General features: G+C 35.2%; 2 protein-coding genes across 3 annotated transcripts in view; one reads left to right on the top strand and one right to left on the bottom strand.

Annotated features, from left to right (window-relative positions):
- Positions 1–17,589, bottom strand: part of LOC133529506 (zinc transporter ZIP13 homolog) — a 29,723-nt gene extending 12,134 nt beyond the window's left edge. The window contains exons 1-2 of the mRNA XM_061867227.1: positions 17,066–17,589; positions 3,289–3,402 (exon numbers count right to left, since the gene is read on the bottom strand). Of these exons, the coding sequence (XP_061723211.1) occupies positions 3,289–3,402; positions 17,066–17,243 (292 nt within the window). The 5' untranslated portion in view covers positions 17,244–17,589. The remainder of the gene's footprint in view (positions 1–3,288; positions 3,403–17,065) is intronic.
- Positions 17,590–20,257: 2,668 nt separating this feature from the next.
- The window catches only part of LOC133529505 (F-box/LRR-repeat protein 2), a 15,653-nt gene continuing 10,183 nt past the window's right edge, over positions 20,258–25,727 (top strand). The window contains exons 1-3 of one of the 2 annotated variants that reach the window (XM_061867226.1): positions 20,258–20,571; positions 25,041–25,209; positions 25,368–25,523. In XM_061867226.1, the coding sequence (XP_061723210.1) occupies positions 20,479–20,571; positions 25,041–25,209; positions 25,368–25,523 (418 nt within the window). In that variant the 5' untranslated portion in view covers positions 20,258–20,478. Of the gene's footprint in view, positions 20,572–24,362; positions 24,717–25,040; positions 25,210–25,367; positions 25,524–25,727 lie in introns of those variants that run through there. The other variant, XM_061867225.1, reaches the window with a different exon arrangement.

The following is a 25,727-nucleotide window of genomic DNA, read 5'->3' as shown; positions in this document are numbered from 1 at the left end:
AGTTGAAGTCCATTGCCGTGAGGTACACACATACATTTTCCTTATACACACGTAAACAATCCGTGCGACAGCTGAGGTTTTGTGTTATTATAATTAACTGGTAAAAGCGATCTTATAACAAGCAATATACGATCGAGTTTTAATTGGACATGAATTTCAGCCGTACACTAGTCGAGGTTTTGTGTTTTGAATGATTCAGCATGAAAAGCGAACCTATTAGAGAGGTATAAAGCAGAATTTTAATTGTAGAATCAAATGAGTCGTAGACATTTGTGGAGGTTTTGTGTCGCGAGCGTGTGAATGAAGTGAATTGCGTATGCGTGCCTTGTTGATAATGATATTGATATTAGTCATTTGAAATTTCGCCGGAACGGAGTTAAATTGATAAAATGTGCATAATATGTTTACTTGTATGTTTCAGTGCCTGTTTGGAAACATTGATAGCCTTTTCCATCATCCAATATAATAAATAATAATTCAGCCTATATACGTCCCACTGCTGGGCACAGGCCTCCTCTCATGTGCGAGAGGGCTCGGGCTATAGTCCCCACGCTAGCCCGATGCGGATTGGGGACTTCACATACAGCTTTGAATTTCTTCGCAGATGTATTGCAGGTTTCCTCACGATGTTTTCCTTCACCGAAAAGCTAGTGGTAAATATCAAATGATATTTCGTACATAAGTTCCGAAAAACTCATTGGTACGAGCCAGGATTTGAACCCGCGACCTCCGGATTGAAAGTCGGACGTCATATCCACTCGGCCACCACTGCTTGCATATTTTAAATTATCATCAGATTCTTTACTAAATCATCATTTCACTAAAATTATGGTGCGCTTTCAAATAAATAAAATTATCTATTTTCTCTCTTTTCTCTAACGAAATTTTGAATTTCGCCCTTCCATTGCCACAAAATAGTACTATTGCGCTTGCATATTTGAGCGATAGAAGCAGATAAGGAAATTTCCCTCAAAGTACTGTTGAGTAGTCTTGCATATGATACTTAGAATAAGTCATAATCATAAATACTTAGATAAATAAATAGTTCATAAGATAAGATCGGGTACACAAAAACTGTAAGTGAGTGCAACATTCGCCGATAAACGTTATGTTTGGCGAAATAATATGTAAATATATATTGTACCAACTTTTTTTGGATAAATAAATTAAAAAAAAAAAAAAAATAATAATTTGTGTATTATTATATAGGTATGTTGATCTGTTTGTTACGTTTCTTTAACCCAATTGACAGTCCTTTGTTAAATGCTTAGGTATTATGCAATTTGCGGGTGAAATCGTCTAGTTATGCTTGGCTGACCTTATAGGAAAGTCAATCGTTACATGAGTGATATTTTCACATGGCAAATCAATTCCACTGTTATTTGTGTAGCTATGTTACAATAAATTTTCAATTTAGTAAGGACCATGTGGAGTACACCGTCAACATGTTCATTTGTCGCTTCTATTTAGCTCTCGCGTTTGTACAAATGCACAGCCACGATCGGATATATCGGAGCGGCCGAGGTGCTCACAAATATCTGAACACACCTCTATTGTCAAGGCGTTAGAGTGCGTGTTCAGATATTATTGAGCACCTCGACAGCTCCGATATATCTGATGGCGACAAATACTTACTCCACTTACAAAAGGTCAGAAGGAGCGATGCTCTTCCGTTCTGGCTGTGTACAAGTACGTATACAAATATGAGAGATTTCCCAACCAACAATTTTATAATGCTAGTCTTCAGCACATTGATCATAGATGAAAAAATATAAATTGACGTACAACTTTTCCTGGCAAAAACGAGTTCTTGATGAAATGCAACATCTATAAACGTGTTCTTGATAAGCGTCTTAAAGTCACAGATAAATAAACAATAGAAAATAAGTATGTGCTAACTCACCGAGAAGTTCCAAGAATATAAATCGATTACTTAACACATACCTTTCCTTACTATATATATATTATAAAACAAAAAAAGTATATTGTATACAGTATCTAACTTCATACAAAGGTGCTAATAATAGTAATTATATATTATACATATTAAAGGAGATAGCCAACTTACATACACATCTCGTCGTACATACATATCTCGTCTTTCGTTTTATCCAACATTCGTTATTGCCAAACAAATATACTTAAGTACCTACATTGTATGATGCTTTCCGTATTCTTATTAGTTTGTTAAGAAGTCTATTTGTAAAAAAAATAGGAACTCAGTCTGGATGGTTGTTTTCGACATTTGAAAACATTACTACAATGATATATTAGTCCATTAAGAACTGGTGAGGTCGTATGCATATATAATGAAGGCGTCATATGGTTTAATTAAACGTTCATTCATAGCATACAACTCAATACAAAGAGAATGATGTATACCTACTGAAAAATCAATGTTCCTAAACTGTGTTATTAAACTTATTAAACGTTAAATATGTACTTCATGTTATATTAGTGCGGTTTTCAGTTTGTTATTTACTAAGGTAGTTTATGTATTACTAAGTTATTAAAACAGGTAGGTATATAACGAAATACGTAGGTACAGAAATAATTTATTTAAAATTGCAATTAACTTTACTTTTACTGTAATACACCCAATTCTAACCTACGGATGCGAGGACAAGGAAAAAAATATGTTGCTGGTTGCCGAGAGGAAGATCCTCCGTAAGATACTGGGCCGGGTCATATACTTACACTCTTAGGCCGGGCCCTAAACGAAGACCGGATGGAACCTGGACAGACCTTAGGAACAGCGAAATTGAAGACCTAGATGGCTGAAGTGTAAAAAGAGCGTCCCTGGGCCGGGCCGCCTAGCAGGAGGACGTCCTGTGTGGCGCCCCAGGTATCGTATCGCTGGAGCGTCATGGTGGAACCGAATCTGCGCGAACTCCGAGTCAACAACTGGCGAGAAGTAATAGCGCAGGACCAAGAAAAGTGGCGCTGTCTTGTGTCAGAGGCCAAGCCTCATTTTTAATTAAATAAACTTTGTTTATAATCGACATTTCAAGCCGAAATAGTTTTATTCTAAACGACAAAAAACTGAACCTACTTATGGGATGGATACGACAGGCTATTAAGACATCTAATCTCTGTATGTTGTAATTATTAGGTAAATCATATAAAAAGTGAAAACTAATCTCCCATATTCAAGCAAAGGGTACTTACTTGTTATTGGTAATCAATAACAAGGCGTTAAAATTGGTGTTAGTTTGAAAGTTGTTGAAAAATATATGGTAAATATTATATAAAACTTTTGCCGTTAGGTACAAACAAAAGATAATTTACCTTTCGTAGAAGCAAAGTCATGCTGCCATGCCTCCGGCAGCAAATGTAGAAACACATCTCCCAGTAGTCCGCCCACGGCGAAACTTAGAAGTATCCGTAGTGTAGCCGCACCAGCTGAAACCAACAAGTACAAAATAAGTTTACAATGGAAATTTGTGTAAGATGATCTTTGTAACTGACGATTCGAGAGTGCTTGTGCTCCAGCAACATCCGTCTATGACTTTAAAGAGGTAAAGTGTAGAGTGCCACTGTAACCGTCGTATTTAAGAGAGAGATAAGAGTGAGACACATATTTTCGTTTTACAACTCTATTGATTTTTATAAAACATTACAACTTATTTTATTTAACTTGCACCATCTTTTCGATTGTTGCTATAAACCCTTGAACTTGGCAATCCAACCCGCGAAATATGCATATTAATCACCCGGCTTCACACAGATTTAAATAGTTAACTACGTGCGCGTGCGTTTGTCATTCCACTTACGATAACCTTGTTATACGATTCGTAAAAACGCTTCCTCATCCGCGCTTCCTAGGAAGAGGCCTGAAGAGATTTTGGAGCTCTAATTGTGTAGAATTGCATCTGCATTATAATTTGTATTCGCTTCCTAGTTCCTTGTGCCTTCGTCCGCGTATAAGTCGTTTAAAACTTTCAACTTCCCTTTTAACTCTTTACCGATTAAATTTCCACAAAAACTACCTTGTTGAGCTGTACAAGATTGATGTTTATAATTTCAAGGTACCGGTTGAATATATGTAGATTCAACCGGTTTATAATAAATTATCTAAAATGGCACACATGCCAATGTTGCAAGGTCTGTAGATTCCTAAAGCGTCATCTTCGGCTAAAGTTTCACTAAACAATTTTACATACTGACAATCATGGTTTTGGTAACGCATATATTCATGGAGATGGAGCTGTGCATTTTTTTGAGTAAGGGGCTAATTTATAAAGAAATCATTGTCTACTAGTGTATCAGTGACTGAACTTTAACTTTTGAATAATTAATGTAAACTAGGATTAGGACTTATTGAAATGAGATTATCTATACAGATGGAAATAATTTCCAATATTAACGACGATGAAAACATTAATATTAGACCATGACTGCCAATGCTACTAAACTGATGGTATCCTACAACTATTCTTATTATCTTTACGGTATTGTATAAATTACTACGATATTGAGAGAAGAGGTAGTTAGTTATAGGACTTTAAAGTGTACCTATCAAGAGTACCCAGTTATCGCTACCATTATATGGCATAACCTTCGGGATGACGTATGACATAACCGTAGACAAAGATATGGATACTGAGTCATCCTTATGCGCTATTGTCAGCACAATGTAAAATGAAATAATAATTATTATTATCATATACTTTATTATTTTTCCCTAGTGCCTTCATTTGTGGAGCGTATGTACTTAGTTTCCATGAAAATTTCATGACCTATCAACTCACATGATCTTACTTATATTTTCTGAGTTGTCTGCCTCAAGTTGAAAAAAAAAACTACAATAACCAATTAATTAATAAATGATCTCAGCAGTGTGTTGAATTAAAATTACAACTAGGTACAAATACCTACTTTAAAAATGCAGATTACAGTCGACGGAAGCATCCTGAGCACCAGCAGTTACTTAGCTTCCTACATGTCTTAAAGCATTATTTCATGTTTTTATCAAACTTTTTATTTCTTTAACTTTAGTTATATAAGGTTCCATTTAACTAAAGTTAAAGAAATAAAAAGCCATCTTCAAGTCACAACTACTGTTTCCCTTGTTGGTCAATAATCCAAATAAATACACGGGTGTTTCTAAAATAATAAAATTACTGATAGCGAACTACTAAAACAAGACAGATTCACAACATAAAAGAAGGTAATAGATTTACAGATTACAGATTTGTCTTTTAAATTGGGTGAAACTCAAAGAATAACGATTTAATAATCATTTTTTCTAATATGTATAATATTATGAAATTGTCTTCGGTTACCACGATAGTTGCTCATGACATAATACTAATTAAAACGATGTAATCGAATTATACCGCGATATGTAATAATGAATTTAAAATATATCACTACGTTGACCACGAACGCTGCAAAGGGTCCGAAACTTCTGAATGTATTTGTGAAATTTTATTAATCCGGAAAATTATTTCCATATACATTTATATCTGATATAATCCGATTACATAATTTAATTGCTTAATATTATAATATTAAATATTGTCATTGTCAGGATAATCTTCAATTATTAATATAAATAGGTAATCTCGTAATACTACGTCGAGATTGCTGATAACTATCGTAAATTCATTATCGATTGCCTATATCTATGCTGATAATAGTAACCTTCGGATGCTTGTCACGTGTATACTTCAAAAAAATCAGGGTTGATTTAAACCATCGGTTCCGAACTTGGGTGTAAATATCCTCGGTGGGGGTATTTAAATACAGCTCTCTAAGGCTCTATTTACTTATATTGATTGTTCGAAATCATTTTGGTGGAGTAATTATATAAATTGTTTATACAGCTGATGTCAATGATAAACTTTGGCTAACGTGGGATTCGATCGAACCTACATCTTTGGATTGACGGTCCAACGCGCTACTAATCCATGAACGAAAAGATGAAAGATGAAGTTGGACTTCATCGAGGACTCGTTTAAATGAATGCTGGATACTCAAAAGGTTTAAAGGGGATTTATCCTTATACGGTCATTTACAGAGAAAAAGTATATTTTCTCTGCAGCAGACTACGAAGTGAAGATACAGTTTCATCCAGCGTTGCCAGGTGAGCGGATGAGAATTGTCGTATTTGAGTGTCAAAATTATCGTGCCGATGAAAAAAATATCGTACGCCTATCAAAAAGGCACGAAATCGCAATTTTCGTTTAAAATGAGCTTAAATCCGTTTTATTTTTGTGGTAAATTCAAGCGGTTTACAAGAAAAAATCGACATTTTTTACTTTTACCGAGGGGCCGAACATCCAAAAGGTGCTAATTGTAGCCTATTTCTGAGGGAAAATTACATATTTTGCTTCAAATACTAATTATTTTAACCCTTAGACTAAGGTTGACATTATTGTACCTACTTTTGCGTACGAAATTGTACTACATACTTATACGATAATTATCGTACGCCTGGCAACACTGGTTTCATCACAAGAACAATGAACGTAGATATAAATAAGGTCAACCATCAACAATCGGGCATCTGTCACGCACGCCTATTGCAATGTCGTAGAGTTCACATCTCGTATCAGTGGCGTTGATGGCTCACGTATATCGATAAGTGGACAGACAGACGGCTGATAACTATGTTTTTAACGGAATATGGTTCATTGGCCTCTGGAAATACAGGTTGTTTTACACAACTTGTTTTTGAAGTGTCAGATCATGCTATTCTAGTAAGCTTGAAAGATTACTACATTTAATGGAACCATTCAACATGGCTACCGTAGTTGGCCAATTATGTTTGTGTCCAGTCCACGGACACTATATAGAATAATCAATTACATTTAATAATCAATTTTCTTAAAATACGTAATGATGTTTCATGATTCTTGGAAATCGTTACGAAGGCTCCTACGAGTGTTTCTGATGCACAGTATAAAACAAACCATAAGGAAGAATCACATAGCTATAACACAAACAATCCAAACAATATATGATTGGCAGAAACAAATATAATCAAAAAAAGGAAGCTAAAAGGATTCCGAGTGAATTTTAAGCTTTAAGAAACAAGACAAAGCTAATAGTTTTGTTCTGTATTCTTAGATTGATAACACCTTGATAATAAAGTCTGAGATTTACGTCAAAATGTGTTGTCTTAATATTAGTTGTTTTAATTAACGCTTTCGTATCGTGTTTGGTAGCGTAGTCAAGACAGCGTGATGGTAAGAAGGTAATGAGGTATATTTAAATAAATAAATAAATCAAATCACTTTCAATAATAAGCTGTAATTTCCATACAATCTCGCAAAATTGTATAGATATGACACCTGTCACCGTACCCAAGCTATGTGAAAAATACTGTCTTTGTTAGCACACAAGTAGCAATATTATGGCCATGTCACGTTCTATTAATTTTCTCAACTCGAATTGGCTTCGAAACTTGTTGCAATGTCAACATCGTGTATCAAAGTTATGGTACGTTTTCTATTAGCAAATCGTATGTTAATGTTAGTAAACAAACACTGTAGTGGTAACATAATCAAACCGGAACCTGACAATGGGCCGCTCTCCATAATATCATGTCTGTTTACTATTTGTTTTAGATAGCATGGCATTTAATGACCTTAGTTGCCATCTCTCTGTAATCGCCTCACGTACGGCTCGTATAGATAACTGACACTTTACGGGTATCCCTTATCTCCTTATACAAAGTAAATAAATGTAATGCAACATTGTATTGTGATTGATGTCTATTGCTACTGTCACTTGAGATTACGATTACCAATCAATATTTCCCAATCAAATAGGTATTTTTTTTGTGATAGTGACATGCAACAAGTTAACAAACGAGCAAACGACTGAACATAAGCAACATCAGAGCAGCCACTTACCCGGTTCTTCAAAACCCTACCGCAAAGAAAATACCTCAGGGGGTAACTCATTCGACATTTTGCAGGAAGAAGAAAGCCCGCTTATTCTTGGTATGCTTTGTATCTAAGAAGTGGTATCTTCTTGCACCTTTAGATGGACAACAATGACAAGTCTCATAACATGTGGGATTTAATCAACATATATGATGAACGGAGAAGCAGATGGAGAGGTAGTCGTGGCCGCAATCGTCAGCATCAATTTGTACTTGATCTAAATCATGAATTCTGTTCTGGGGTCCTACCGCAAAAATCTAAATTTCGTTATGTGCCTCTATCACTCATTTAAGCGATAGAGAGGCAGGTAACATAATTTCGATCTACTATTTTCGCGGCAGACCCTCTGTATGGATATGATGGCCGTTCTTGTCTACGTGACAGCGTGATAAAACGGTATCCGTCACTTTCTATCCCGCGGTGTTAAAAAGTGACGGTTATTTTATCACGTGGATACAGCGATCCATAATACACCTTTCATGTAAGGAATTGCTTTGACGTTTTATTATATTATGTGTAGTGTTCAGAATTTTATTTGGGATGCCTTATCAATTGCGATATTTGCGATTTTAAATGCAATGCCCAATCAGGCAAAGATTTATAATTTCTAAGGCAAAGAAAAGGCAGCAAGTTCAGTGGTCTTTGATATGGTGTGGTGTGGATAGTGAAAAAATACCCAAGGAAAAAAGTGATCACTACTGTCTTTTTTGCGCCATGAGAAAAGATTTACGTAGCGATCAGAGAGGACATATCAGTCCGAATCAATTGGGACCATTGTCTGAAAGGACAGTTAACGATTATTGCATCAGTCACTGGCGTTTTCCTTAATTAGTTTGCCACAAGTTAAAATCAAAATGACACTAGTAAAATTTGTTATAGCCAATATCTGTCTAATAAATTAAATCGTATTAGACAAAAGTCTCTGTTAGTTATGCAGCTATTTGTGTGTATTTGTAGGGTTATACAGGATAAATTATATTCGCCAAACTATAAGATTAACACATGCAAGAATTATTAGGTACTTATCTCAGCATTTTACTTTCCTGATAGGTACTATTAATAAACCTTAGTGTTCTCTTCAGGGACTCCCAATGTTGCGATCCCCGGTTCCGGATCCCATCCATTCATTAATTTCATTATCCTCCAGTCTAAGACTGGGCCGACATCCACATCGGGTAGGTATTGTAGGTACTTACAACAGTTACAACGCTGCCTTAATAGGGAGGCTAGGTACAGTCGCCATCAGATGTATCGGAGCGGCCACAAAAATCTGAACACGCTTTTATTGTCAAGGCGTTAGAGTGCGTATTCGTCATGGTCGCTCTGATATTTAATATAAGTGGCTTTCCACCAGAGAAGGATCCTTATGCACATAGAGCATAAGGACTCGAAACATGGAACGTCACACAATTATACTCTGACAGACAAACCCAATTTCTCTGTAGAAAAAGCGCGTATTTCAAATTTTCCTAGGGGGGGACAACCCTCCGCCTTTTTCTACAGACGGAAATGATGTGCCAAACTATGTCCGATGGCGACTGTACGCACCACCCAATGACATCTTGTGGCTATGTCATACATAGGGCTATTTCATATATCGTCTTTAAAAAATGGACACTTCGGCCATGAACATCTGTCGCTTTTTCAAGTTCAATTGGGCCCGTGATAATCCTTGCATCTTGGATGAAATAGTTAGCATCGATAACATCAATTTACGTGTAAAAAGTATACATCAAAATAGATACCTCCGAACTACGTCATTATTTCTTTACCGCTAACGATATTCTACCTCGACTGACCTATTTCAGTCTTATCAACTCTCGGCAGCTGGGTCCAATAAATGCGTTCAACTGTAAAATTGCTGTCGCTGACATTTTCTATTCTCTATGTAGGTATTACTAAACCCACGCAAGGCCTTGATTCGTGGGAATATTAGTGTAAGGAGGTATAGGTTTTTAAAGGGTCGGCAACGAGCATGCAACATCTCTGGTGTTGCAGACGTCCATAGGCTACGGTTACTGCTTACCATCAGGCAGGCCGTATGCTTGTAGCCACATTTTAAAGCAATTAAAACCGGGTTTATCGCGAATTTATTTTGTTACCTTTATGTTCGTCACACTTACGTACAAATTTATAAGTGCGACAGGGAGGCAACATGTCGAACGTGGTTCGCGGTAGGCCCTCTGACGTCCCAGAAAAATGTCAGAACAGAGATTTGTGTAACTACTCGGTTTTTAAATATATTTTAAAATGTGTTCAAAACGCGAAAGTTTAAAATGTTATATTTTTTAAATAAACAGTATCTAGTTAGGTGTGGCAGGCTTAAATATATATTTACAGTACATATGGGGCTACTTTATAGCACTAGTGCGAGAAGTAGCATATTACGTTACTGTGTCGAACATTTAAAGGGCCATATGTACTGTAAAACGTTGTACGATACATGTGCGAATAGGTAATTCGCAACTCGTGTCGATTTAAAACACTCCCTTCGGTCGTGTTTTAATTTATCGCCACTCGTTTCGAATTTCCTATTTTTCGCACTTGTATCGTAATGTACTATTTTATATATTATAAAAATAAAACGAGAATTTTACACCACCTATTTGTAGGATTGATAAATAAAAATCCTTGCAAAAATAGAAATCCAAGAATTGTTATTTGTAAATATAGCCTTTACACATAAGATGCTATAAATTGTTTGTTTTTGTTTACCAATTTGCAATAGTCTGTGCCAACAGAAAATAGATATTCATATCATAATTAGAATAAGTAAACTGAACTGGACTGTGTATCTCGGTGAGGACTGTTGTGGAGGAAAATGCATGTTTTATGTGTAAGTTAGTTTTAATAGAACCTTATGTACATTTTACTCTGTTTGTTCTCCTAATAAATAAAATAACAAATAATAAAATAAAACCTATGCTGTTGCCGTCTGTGAAATACTTTGACCGGTCAACCCATAAAAAGTTCATATGTGAAAAAATTTGATCATCTGAGTTAATTGCTGTTGCATAATGTAGTACATATATTCGGGTAGTTCTACAAAGTAAGGAATTTTCGACAGCTCAGCTAAAATGTCATGAAAAAATTGTTACAACCAAGTTTATTTTCATAACATATTGTTTACCATACCTATATCTACCTAGTCTCTAAAAATAATTTAGATACTAATATATTATCTTAGAAAAAAAATACTCAAAGCGTCAAATTCCCAGGATCCTGGAGTGTCCCACGAGCAAAATTGAATCTAATGTGGAATATTATTTATTTTCTACTACATTGAGCCCATAAGTTAAACCAATATAAATGACATCCTATTATTATTGTTACCTAGGTGACATATTACTAATTTATTGTAACAAAAACATTATAAAAACTTTGTCCAGAAGTTGTCCCAACAGTTTTATATCAGGATCCTGCCCAATGTTAAATAAGCGAATATTCAACATTCTATTAGCCGCGCGACCTTGACGTTTAGCCGAGTTCGTTGCCGGTACGAAAGAGACAAAGAATACCACCTATCGTTTTGCACCCAGTGTGTTGCTTAGTCTGCCCGGCACATTTTATGGAGGAAGTCGCGTCATAATCAGTCGAGTTCACAGAATCCTGGTAAGATATTCAATTACGAAATTCATGTGGTAATATGGTAATTGTAGCATTTTGATGTATAAATTGCTTACACGAAGGCTTAATGCTACTTGATTTTGGTTGAATGTTATAAATAGACGTTATTTTTAAATATTATTCCGAAATTCTCAGGAACCTGGTCTCAGGATCCTGTCAAATAAATAGCCAGGATACTGAGAAAAATGCAGGATGTTGCTTGCTGCTTGCTGAGTGTTTATATTGAAATATAATTTTTGTTCAACATCATATGTTACTTTTTCTGCTATATACTATGAAGTCAAAATAATAAAGCAGTTAGCTAGTTCAAATAATCAATTTATCTATAACTAATAAGTATGATCATTGAACTAAGCATTGCAGTTTCAAAATATCAGAAAAAGATAAATACAACGTAAACGTACATTTAAAACATGTGCCTATGTCTATTTATATTATATACAATTTTCTTTATTATTTTGTATTTGCCTGAGCTCGAACTCAAAACAAAACTATTTAATCGCGTAAGTACTGTTGTAAATATGAGGTTTACGAGTACAATTACATATCGGTTGCAGATTGCAATATGATTGAAATTTTAATATTAAACATTATAAAACTTTGACATTTTAAAGTGTGAGTTCATTGATTTTTATTATTCGAAAGCTCATTTGATGGTTTTTTTTAGAGAAAAATGGCGAAACCAAAGAAAAAACAGACTAGAGAAGAAATACTAGAAAAAAAAAAAGATAGCTGAAAAATTGAGATACGAAAAAATTAAGAATGATCCTCAGAAACTAGCAGCAGAAAAAGAGAAAAGAAAGCAAAAATATAAGAAATTGAGAGAAACTGGCAAAAAAAAACTAGTATCTGAAATGACGGCTCGTGAAAAAAAGGAAGCTCGCAAAAATTGGAGACTATATTCAGACAAATCTTACAAAAAGAAAAAGTCCATGACCAGTTTGACAAATCAGTTTGTTAGAGAAAATACTCCATCTAGTCTGTACGATGAACCTGTGAATAATGAGCCCCGTAATCAGGAACTACCACAGCACGAAAATGTTGGTGTAAATATTATTCGACCGTCATTGCCATTAAATTCGAGATTAAAATTAGCCAGAGAACGATCACAGAAGCAACGTTTTAGAAGAAATTTAGAGTTGAAAAAATTTTTTATAATAATTGCAAAGCTAAAACAAAATTTAAATAAATATAGAAAAAGATGCCAAAGGTTAGAAAAACAAAAACAAAAACAACTGTTAGCCCTCACACCCAATACCGCAATGACCAAACTAGCTGAAGATCCAAAGACACGGGTTGACGTGGTTAAAAAGGCTTTATTCGGCGATGTGTTAGAAAAACAAATAGCTAATAATATATCTAACCTGAAGACGCGTCAAGAGAAGAAAGTAGCAAATAAATTACTGTTGGGGCCAATTATCAATGAAAGCAAGGTTTGGAAATTTAAAAACAAAGTTATAACATATAAAAAGATATGGCACGAAGGAAGGAAGAAGAAGACTGAACTCAAAATAAAAAGAAACTTAAAAAAGACAGTTCAAATTTTTATGGAAGATGATAAGTACAGCAGACTGTGTGCAGGCAAGAAGGAATTTGTAAGGAATAAAGAAACTAAACAAAAGGTACAAAGACGCTACAGGTTAGATACACTGAGAAATCTCCACAAAGAATACTTAAAATCGGGAAATATCCCCATGAGCTACTCTTTGTTTGCCAGACTTACACCCGCTTGGATAGTCGCCCCAAAAATAGCAGACAGAGACACATGCTTGTGCATTGTTCACACCAATTTCCAGCTGATTGTGACTGCTCTTTATAATGCAAAAGTACTAAACGTTCCAACCTACCAAAATCTACTTAACGCTGTATGTTGCGACCGGTTCAACGAAAAGTGTTTAGAGAGAAAATGTGATGCTTGCGCTGAGAAATCACCTCCTATCTGCGATGATTTGGACAATTCAATGCCGATAAACTACCACCTCTGGTTGGCGTCAAAGGAAACCATAATAGACTCTAAAACTAAGAAAGAAAGGCAAGTTGTGAAACAAAAAAGGAATACCATCGCTACAACAGCTCATGAATTAGTGTTAAAATTGGAGCAGGATTTGACTAAAATTTTTCACCATGAAAGAAATATTGTACACCAGTATCAAGCAATGTCGGAAAAGAAGAAGTCCCTAACTGATAAAGAAGCCATGATTCATATGGATTTTTCGGAAAACTTCAGTGCCAAATATAACGAAGAAATTCAATCATTTCACTTCGGCGGATCTCGTGCACAGCTCTCACTTCACACAGTAGTTGTATATTTGAATGGTTCTAAAAGATCATATTGCACAGTGTCTTCAGATTTGAGTCACAATGTTCATGCAATTTGGGCACATTTAAAACCGGTACTGGAAGAATTACCAGCTCAAATAGAAACCATCCATTTCCTGAGTGATGGACCTGTAACTCAGTACCGGAACAAAATTATGTTCTTCGTGCTAGCATGTAAAATGACAAATCTGTGCCCTGGACTTATAAACTGGACTTGGAATTATCACGAAGCAGGCCACGGAAAAGGAGCACCAGATGGCGTAGGCGCAGTATGCAAAAGAACTGCAAATGATGTCGTGGCACGTGGAGGTGACATTACTAATCTGACTGAATTCTGCGGCGTCATTCAAAGTCGTTGTCCTGGTGTGACTCTTTATACAGTTACTGAAAGTGAAATTAACGACATGGCAAATTTGATTACAGATAATCAAGAGAACTCGATTGCTTTTAATGGCACACTCAAAGTCCATCAAGTACAGGGCAGTGCCTTCATGCCACGTAAGCTGCAAATGAAATCTCTTAGCTGTTTTTGTGATGAAGGTATTATGTGTGGACATCATCGATTGGGTCTATTGGAATATCCTGCAGAATCTAAAAAAAGTGTCAATGACATTTTCGAAAGTGATATTGACTCAGATCAGGATGAAAATAGAAGTCCGAGATATATCAACACGGTTGCACAAGAATTACAAAATGAGACTGATGACATCAGCATTGCAAGCGACCTTACATTAAATTTAGAAAATCCAGAAGTTTTGGCTACTATGCCTGATTTGGAAATTGACCCAAGTACTCTTTTTCCAAAGCCAGAACAGCAAATAAGTGATGAACGGAAAGCTAGAACTCGAAAAAGAAATTTTGAAGGTAATATGAATGTGCAAACAAAAAAGAAAAATGAAAGGATATTAAGGAAAGGAAAAGTTCAAAAGGACATAAAATATACAAGACAGAATTTAAGGCAGAAGAAATATAAAGGTAAAGAAAATAATTCGAAAATAAGAACAAAAAGAAATCACGAATCCAGTGATTGTGAGTGCCTAATATGTGGTACTCTCTATAGTGAAGATACGACAGGAAATGATTGGGTCCAGTGTCTTGCATGCAAGAATTGGGCACAGGTTGACTGCATTAAAGGTGAATCTATATCATTTATATGCCCAGACTGCTCTGCTGATTGTGATTATAATTGATAGCTTAAAAAGCAATACAATTTGACTGCCAAAAGTTTTCTTATAGATCTAAGAATAGTTTAAGCTAAGATTTTACTACCTTATTTTGTTAACTACTACAAAAGAGTTAACGCAATGTGTCTTTGAATAATAAAAATATTTAACTTAACTTAAAAGCAAAATTAATAAGACTGCTAAATGTTTTTGGTTTCCGTCATACTATTGTTTATGACAAGTGATGTTCATATTTAAATTGTTAACAATAATTTTGTTAGTTTGTTATAAAACAGATTTTATTACATTATTTTTGTTAACATTATTATTTTATTAAAGCTAATTTTGTAGATTTAATGATAAAAGTTCCTGTTCAAGACTGATTTAGATAGATAATTAGTATAAGTCAAGAATAGACTTAATTATCACGATAGTTCAAGATATTTGGACAATTACAAGCTAATGGTTAGAAGCATAATTTTTATTTGTGAATTTATTATTAAATAAACGTTGATTTTGATTGATATTTGTTTAAATCCTCAGTCTCCTGGTTACAATCTCAGTTTCCTGCTGCTTGATTTCTTAAAATTGCCATAACTCTAATATTTTTGAATATTTTGTCCGTTCCACTTAACATAAGCTAAAAGACCATGTAATCTTTATGATAAACTATATTTTGTAACCATAATGACAAAAAATCGTCGGGCCGGAATCGGACTCATTTTCGTCCTTAGTTTGTAGAACAACCCATTCAGTAGTTTTAAACCATTAAATCATTTTCAAAACAGTTTAAGTGCAAATTCCTATACAGAATAAAGCATATACCCAGACCTCTCCGCATTTGGCAAAGTGAAAGTATTATTTAGAACAAAATTGATAGATAGTTCAAAAACTGTTTTAGTTTTGTAAAAAGTGAAATCAATCACTAGTTTTACCTAGTCAATGTTTTTATCTATGTTAGAACTTTCCATTTCCCAATTTGTTAGATGTCACAATCTGCTACGCAATCTTAGTATTGTTACTAAAGCAAGATAAAATTTATTTTGGGTCCATTGAAAGATAAGTCTTGAGGATTGGAAGATGACTGATTGAGATGATAGTGTTACATGATTCCCGTATGAAGATAAATGTTAGAAATTGAATTTTTGAAATCACTTGTATTGTTACTTTAATAGAGTGGTTTTAATATATGGTCGGATAGGGTTTGCAATCCGGATCTGAATGTATGAAATTGTCTGGATCTGGATCCGGCTCCACACCCAAACCCTATGCCCGAGTGACCTATACTATGGTCTATCTTGTTATATAATTTTTATGATAAAGATAGCGACTGTTATCTGCCCATCTAGAATTCGTGTTGGGATACCTACATACATATTCATTTTAATGGCCATGTTCAAAGTCTTATATTTATTTTATGTTCAAAGTAATCATTGCATTTTTTTACATTCCAAGTATTGATTGGAACCAAAATTTAAATAAGAAAATGTTAAGTGAATTTTTGAAATATAAATGAGTCAATCCTTAACATTAACCCTCCGATATAAGGTTCAAATTAGATTAGACTTTCTTGAAAACTTATTTATTTCTGCACAAGTGATCTATTGAAATTGGGAACTCGGGTAGTACAAGCTTTGCCTTTTATTAACAATTGTTTATTTGTTTTGTCTCATACTGGCTGGACAGTGATAAAATACATTGTTGTTGTTCCAGTTTCTGATAAGTATCACAATAACTTTTTATCACTGACACATTGAGGTTTATAATATATGAATATAATTATAACTCAAACTTCTTACAATTAACAGTAGGAAGTATACATTCACAGAGAAGATTTTGCTTTAATTATTTCACTTAGAGGTTAAGGTTATGATTTTAATTCACCTATAACATAAAAGGGACCAATATCTACATGACATTAATTTAACAACAAATTGAGCATCCAATAAGACAAAGACATCATAATTCTGGCTTAACATATGCATGAGATGACAAGCGAAAAAAAACTATATATAGTATCACATGGTCATGGCGTAACGATCGTAAACAAAGCTCACTCACATCCATCCTTGAAAGATGCTGTCTCGTCGATTGGAATGATGAAAAGAGGCAAAATCCCACTCAGACCCACTAGAATTGACGCCAGAGAAGCGAACAACCAGGGATGCTCATCCAGTTCATCCACAAAAGTAACTAAATACTCGGGAAACAATCCTGAAAAAATTCCCGCCGATTCCATTGCGATTTTAATTTTTTTAACACTCGCGAACTAAGTCACTTTTTTTTAATATAAATAATCAGTCATAGCTATCGATCTGCAACCGGCCAGCAGCTTCCCGCGCGACGAACTAAACAAAGTCAGCTTGAACGAAGATGCTCGCGCATTTTCCAGATAAAAATATATACCGTCCAACCAGACGAACTAATCTACACTGAGATCGAGTGCGCCTGTATGTCAATTATTATCTATTACACTCGAATATAGGTTTTGAGAAGCGCACTCTGTAAAGTTATTTCATCGTGCACTATATGTGCGTAATTAAACGAGCAATCCGTCCGTTCGTAATTAGAAGCAAAACAAAACAATTGGATAAATTGAGTGAATGAAATTTCTATAAGTAATGAATGAATGAATGATTTGTCTGTCATAACTGTCAAGTGTCAACGTCAAGAAGTTAAACAGGGCGGCTACCGGGAAAATCGAAATTCGTCAATTACGGGCATTTTTATCTGTCACTCTGATTACGTCTTACGAAGAGTAAAAGAGAAAGATCCCCGCAATTTGGGAATTTCGGTTTTCGCGGTAGGCCCCCAGACTAGAGATTGGATGATTGGATAATTCTTGCAAAGTTTTGAGAGAAGGTGTTCAACTGTTCATCTATTCAATTAATTACATATGTTTTGTCTCTTTATGCGGTGTGATTTTTCTAAGCTTGGCTATTAGGGTATATTCCCTTCAAAGTGTCTATATCTATACTTTTTATCAATTTATTATACAACATTTAAAAATCATATGCTTATCATTTGATATTTACCAGTCGCTTTTCGGTGAAGGAAAACATCGTGAGGAAACCGGACTAATCCCAACAAGGCCTAGTTTATCCTCTGGGTTGGAAGGTCTGATGGCAGTCGCTTTCGTAAAAACTAGTGCCTACGCCAAATCTTGGGATTAGTTGTCAAGCGGACCCCAGGTTCCCATGAGCCGTGGCAAATGCCGGGACAACGCGAGGAATAAGATGCTTGACGTCATATTTATGTTCCGCGAGCGTTGTAGGACTTGTAGGTTGTAGGGGTATTTGCTTATGTGCATCATGGGTTTGGGGGGGAAATTCTTGATTCTTGTGCATTTAATTAATCTAATAGTATATACATTTCTTGAATCGAATGAAAGAATGAATGGATCACTTGAATGTTGCCAGGACAAACAGTAAGAAATCGGAGATAAAATAAGATGATAAAGCTGATATAAAAGTAAACTAAAATCATATCAGGTATCTCTTGAGCAATCTTAACAATTTTACTTAACTATATCCCCACGACATGTCTGGCCTAGTGGGTAGTGACCCTGCCTATGAAGCCCATGGACCCGGGTTCAAATCCTGGTAAGGACATTTACTTATTCGTGTGATGAGCATGGATATTTTCTATGTATTTAAGTATTTATATATATGTATATATTATATATATCGTTGTCTACGTGCCCTCAACACAAGCCTTAATGAGTATGCCGTGGGAGTTAGTTAATTTGTGTAATAATGACCTACTTATAATACTTATTTATTTATTTATATGGGATCTAAAAATGTTTCTTTCGAATGTTTCAAGAACTTCGTTACGTGTCTGTTCATAATAATTGATATAATATTAATAATGCTATTTTTAATATGGTGATTATAGCTCGGAACCTAAATTATAGCGCCATTTATGTATACTGTGTGTGTGTCATGCGTTGTGAGGCGCCATAATTAATTAAGTAGTATAATATATTTTATATACTACGTCGGTGGCAAACAAGCATACGGCCTGCCTGATGGTAAGCAGTCTCCGTAGCCTATGTACACCTGCAACTCCAGAAGAGTTACATGCGCGTTGCCGACCCTAACCCCACCCCCCTCGTTGAGCTCTGGCAACCTTACCCACCGGCAGGAACACAACACTATGAGTAGGGTCAAGTGTTATTTGGCTGCGGTTTTCTGTAAGGTGGAGGTACTTCCCCAGTAATAAATAAATAATATATTGTTATGCCATAGTAGGGAATTGTGTTAGTGTAGACAGATTGTGCATATTGTGTACTGTGCACAATAGCGCGTATAGCTAAACAGTACCTGGGCGACCGAGCTTTGCTCGGTTATAACTATTTATTGTAATACGAGTAGGTGATAATCTTAACTACATTTTTTTTTACTAAATTAAACTTGTCTAAAACAATAAAAATTAAAAAAGTATATATATAAACTTGAACATATAAAAAAAAAGTTTATCACCGGGCGAGATTCGAACCCGTAACACTCGTTTCTAGCTGTCCGCGTCTTAATCCGCTGGACCAGACGGACAGTGGCCGGCAACACGAAATTAGCGACCATATTCTGCGTCGAAAGAAAAACGCATGAAAACTCGAAAACACGCGTTTTCCCAAACATAAGACTAATCTAGATCGATTGTATACCCCCAAAAACCCCCATATACCAAATTTCAGCGAAATCGGTAGAGCCGTTTCCGAGATCACAGAAATATATATATATGTATATACAAGAATTGCTCGTTTAAAGGTATAAGATATTTATTTTGACCTTTCTTAGTTTAACTAGCCTCCATCTCCACTATTTGCTAGCTGACCGTGATATTATGCAAAGACAAAAAAATTCTCAAATGTATTTAGAAACATCCAATGGTTTAATATTAGGAATAGTTAATAATTAGGTACTTCTTCAGCTTCACAAAGCACAACTTCGGCAAGTATTCTTGATAACAATACTTTAGTTCAAGAACGATGGAAAACGGAAACATAAGTTTTAATTTAAATAAAAAAACGCATCATCTCCTCCTCTAAATAGATAAGCAATACAACTAGGTGTCATTCGGCGTAGCGTTACTGGGACACGAATGCAATACGAATCTTCTTGGCAGCCACCGCCACGCTCAGCGCCCAGTTGAAGCAAAATGCCGAACTTATTTTGGCTTGCCAATTTAAATATCTGACAGCATATAGCTACCTACATGTGCTACAATATAACTTTACCGTGCTAACATCTCGCATCACATTTGTATTCGTTACACATTAAACGGTCAGACAGACGGTATGTCGGAAGTCTGGTTGTGTGTTGGGTGAATGTTTGTGATAACAAAATTTCGCGCCAATGTGACAGTGAGTGTAATTAAAGGCGACGGGAGTTCGTAGATGCGTTAAATTGTTTCAATCGTGAGCCAATTGTTATCAAGTGCGTATGCTAATTTCAAAACATATATAAATCAAGATGGATTCGTGGGGAATTTTGAACGTAGACACTGCTGCAGCTGCTATTTCCAGGGATGAGACAGGCTCAAGCTTTCGGAAGAAACAAGTTATGGTAAATGATCTTTTACCTTTCTTTCACTTTATCCTTCTTTAGCAAAAATACTGATTTATTATTTAGTAACATATGTAGTTTAAAAAAGTAACCTAGGAACGTTTACGCGCACGCACATCACACAAAGTTTTACAATGCATTATGCGAGGAAATTAAAACAAATGCTAAATTATAATATTAATCTATGCCCCACCCGCAAGCCGCGCATGTGTCTTTATAGCCAGTTAATCCAGAAGAGACCTAAACTTGCTTTCCCGCATATATTCAGGAAAGTCTTAGTTTGTGATTTGTGCTTAAATTTACAAAGAAACATTTCCAGGGGATATGGATGTAACACTTCAAAAGGATATGTTATGTTACTAACACTAAAATCACAGAATTTAAAATTAAACGTGATCTAACATCGTATGACTCTTGTTCTGAAACCAGATGTTCGAAACAGAAAAGAAACATGACACAAAAGTCTAAACTGTAAACTCATGTCATGAAGAATTATCGTAACCGCTCATAAAACTTCGCAACTAATGTTTTTTTATTTCGCGGTTATTCCTGTACTTTAATTTCAGTTTATCTGGAAGTTATGACTGCGTTATATGAAACAGATGTGTCCCCATCAATAATATTAAAATTTAAATTTTTAAGCTTTAATCTATATACCTACTTAAGCTATATAGCATTTTAGTCATCGCAGATTATAAACAAGTTGTAGGAGTTCACTATATGTGCACGCATCGACTTTACATTAGAAGTTAGAAAAAAAGTGGTTGTGACATAATCGGACAGACAGACGGACATGACGAATCTATAAGGGTTCCGTTTTTTGCCATTTGGCTACGGAACCCTAAAAATCGACCTAGTATGTCGGGCCATACTCATTGCTCAGTGTGTGTGCTCATTGTTGAGTGTGTGTGGGGATACTACCAACATGTTTCGTAGTTTTTAACACATTATTATTTTGATTTTTGAAGCGAATTATATCGAAATTATGTACTTACTTTATGAAACTAAAACATAGCTTTAAAGTGAAAAAAAAAACATTCCAACTTAACGTGCCCGTGAGGTACCCTAAAATATATATTTTTTTAGTTTTTATGTTACTTGCCACATTGTCGGCTTGGTTTGGTAATAGCAGCTTTCTATGGTATCTACTAAGTAGGTATTAACGATCACTGGGTTAAGCTGTGGATGGACATATTGGCAGACATAGACAGAAGGACAGGACATGGCGAGCACTAGTTGATTATGGAATCCTAAAATATGTTTATTTCCATATTTATATCCTAAGATATTTTATCTCTATTTGTATACTTTGCACCTACCTACTCCACGAACCAGTTTTTTTTTAGGGTTCCGTAGTCAACTAGAAACCCTTATATGTAGTTTCGCTATGTGCGTCTGTCTGTCTGTCTGTCCATCCGCGGCTTTGCTCCGTGATCGTTAGTGCAAGAAAGCTGAAATTTGGCATTAATATATAAATCAGTTACGCCAAAAGTAAAAAGAAATATTTTTATGATGGATACTCAAAAAGTGGGGATGTTTTATTTATTCTCTTCAATCCTATAGTAACATAATATTTTCAGAAAATAATGGTCTAAAAAAAGAAATACGAAAAAAATTGTGAAAGAAAAATTGAGCAAAGGCTTTGAAGAAAAACTGTAACAAACCTGATCAGTTAAGCCGTTTTTGAGTCATTACAAAAAGTCTATTTTAACTCATGGGTACTACTGAACCCTACACTGAGCGTGGCCCGACATGCTTTTGGCCGATTGTTAATCGAACGTGAAGGTAACCTACATAAGCATAATTTCTGTACTTGGTATTACTGTTTACTAAATAATACTAATGTTCAAAATTAAAACTGCTACCGCGGAAGACGGTGGCTAATTTAGATGTTATAAAAAGGTTTATAACAGAGCAAATTTCAAACTGACCATTATTACACTACTACACTTCACAACACTAGAATATTTAATTTAATTAATTTAGTAGGTATTATAGGAACATAATTTTTAATGTGCTTAAAAAATTAAGTTAAACCTAACAGTGTATGAACCAACTACCAGCGTCGAACCGCATTGTATATAATAATATGTATGAAAAATCGCTCGGTAACTAGTAAACATGCTTTAAGCTTTCCTATGCGTGATGCTTGCGTACGCATCTTCATACTAACTAATTTCTCATATATGTATAGTTAATTATACAGACATCAATGTATAAAATGAGGTTCGATGCTGATAGATGTGATTCCACCCTGAACTAGCTACTAGCTAGCCAGCACGTTCCATAATGACGAGGAGAACATATGAATGCTTTGATAACTGGAAGAATATATAGATAGAGAGATCCCTGAAAGAACCCTGGAAAGGGTGTAAGTAGCAAAATAAAAGTGGTGTTGATGATGATGATGGGATAATTTAGTCTGTACTGTACCTGCATACCTAGTAATAGTATGTATTATATAATAGTACATATCTGTTTTATCGGGGTGAAATTATTTAAATCCTATAAACTATCTTATGATTAGTATTACAACACGTGTTGCTAATGGTTTTAAGATGCATTAGCGTAGTCTGCTACGATGAGTCACTGTACCAGGAATTACCTCAAGAGTTGCCAATTTATCCCCACCGCAGTCATTGCCGAGTATGCAGAAGCGAAAAACACTCACTATTCACATTTACACGGGTATAATTATCGTATACCAAATTCGTTCTAATATTACCGAAATCCAAAACTGACAATAATGTTAAATAATAAAAGCACTTTACGTCACTAATAATTGCCTTGTCCAGCCTCTTAAGCGTCTTTATTTCGCTCGGTATACGATTTATTGATAAAAAATACCTTAAAGCACTTATTTCCACTTTGGCTTTTTCAATTGTCGTAAGCGTAAATTACTACATAGGTACTGTAACGAGGGAATGCGGTCTATCTGTGGTGGGGAATATAAACGCCAGACGTAGATTTCTGATAGAATATATTTTTTCTTCTTTTTGCAAGATTATAAAATCAACTACCCTTAATGACTGCCACCCCCCGAATGTCCGTCTGCAGATCTTTAATCATCAAGTAGGGCGATAGTTCTGAATTCAAATATATAATCGTTGCCAGTTACCTACCAAAAGACTGTGAAGGTTTCAAACCCTCACAGTACCTACGTACTCTCTTCTACTATAGTTAACCTAATTTGCTTTCATGTGACATGATTTAAACCGTCTCCCTGTCGCTAAATATTACTAATGTATTTAATTGGCACTGAACATTGGAACCTACTTTTGGAGGATAATCACAACTGCTGCCTAAGAAGTAAGAACAGGGTTTCATATGCCAACCACTGATGGGGTGCCGTCGACATTAGTCATCCCTTCTATAGGTATATGTGTTAAGGCCTAACTTAGTTTCATTAGGTTAGCTGTAAACACAATATTTTTATGATTAAAATTTGTATTAAAAACCTAATTTCATAAAATTACAGGATCACCTAACCACTTTCTCTTTTATGAAAGTCAAACGAAAGCAAAACATTTAGAATTAGGAGCATTAAAAATACAAACACAACAAATGAACATTCATGAACTCCGCCTCGTGTACAGATTTATTTTTAACCACATACCTGCCGCCTGGCCCTCGTAATTTAGTTACCATAACCATAACATATAGAAGCTACATAGTTGACACGAAAATGCCAGCATTTGGATTTGCCGCCTATTTTGTAAACAAAATTATGCGTTATAAACATATAAATATTCTGCAAGCCCGAATTGCGAGTACATATATTTTTCAATTTTAGTGATATATCTCTTTTCAATAATATACTTGATTTTAACCGAAAACCGATAAAAAGTAGAAAAATTGAAACATTCCACCAATATTTCCTGTGGCGTACTTTAGACTCGACTACTCCCAGATGATTCCAAAATTAAACACAGCGTCTCGTATTCTCCGCTCTCCACCAACTTTCAACGCACATGAAGTGAACCCGTGATTAGTGTCATTTTTCAGTAAATTTTCTTTTTAATGAGTGTTTCGTGGTGAATTGTATCATGGATCTAGGAACAGATATATGGGGCCAACTAGCCCTGGAAGCCAGTCAGGTCTATTTGACAGAAGATGGCAAAGTTCGGAGTCCATTCGCAAACACGGTAATGTTATGGAATGTAGACCACTATGTTAAATAAATAGTAACATTATCCAATATAATTGTGTCAAAACATTTAATAATTTGCTGCTTTTTAGGTGCGTTTATGTGCGAATCTTTTAATAATGTTAATGTGTGAAAGAAAAAAGGAATTGTGTATATGTTTAATAAAAAGTATTTAGTGTTACGATTAATCCATTTATTTGTCTGTAATATTGGTAGCTTAAATTCTCAATATCAGTCAATATGCAATTTATACTACATATTACATCATGCAAACTAAGGATTTTACATCATGCAAACTGCAAAGATTAATTTTCTTTTTCAGACAATTGAAAAATTACCCGACAAAGTTTTATTAAATATATTTTCGTATTTATCACACCGGGAAATATGCCGCATGGCTATGGTCTGCAAAAGGTGGCGCCTAGTAGCTTACGACACCAAACTGTGGACGCACGTCAGTCTACGACCTGAAATATCTGGATTACACGTCGGTTAGTGTTCCATTAATTACCTTAATACATCAATCATGCACACCTGTTCACTAATTGCCTCTATTTTAGCGCGAATTTTATAAATATGGCAACACAGGTGGTGCATCCATTCATTCAATATTTAGCGCTTATTTTAAACAGTTCATTTTTTTTTTCAGGTTCTTTGGAATCGCTATTGGCATTGATATCAATAAGATTTGGACCGTCTCTTCGTTACATAGAGCTACCAATCGAGCTGATCACGCACACTGTTCTACACGAGTTGGCTGCGAAATGTCCTAATTTGACCCACATGCTACTTGATTTTAGTACTGGTTAGTTATTCTTTATGATATTGCGGGGATCTCCGAGGGAGGCCTATGTCCAGCAGTGGACGTCTTTCAGATGTGATGTTGAAGTTATTCTTTCTAATTACCTACTGATATCGTGTAGTTTCTCGAGATATTTAGCGATGTAACAGACGATGGACGCACAAAGTCGCACCGTAAGGGTTCCTTTTGTACCTTTTTGGCAAGGAA

The sequence above is a fragment of the Cydia pomonella genome, chromosome 21, assembly GCF_033807575.1.
Source record: "Cydia pomonella isolate Wapato2018A chromosome 21, ilCydPomo1, whole genome shotgun sequence".
Lineage (NCBI taxonomy): Eukaryota > Metazoa > Arthropoda > Insecta > Lepidoptera > Tortricidae > Cydia > Cydia pomonella.
The sequence above is the reverse complement of the archived record's forward strand: the minus strand, read 5'-3'. Positions and strand labels throughout refer to the sequence as shown.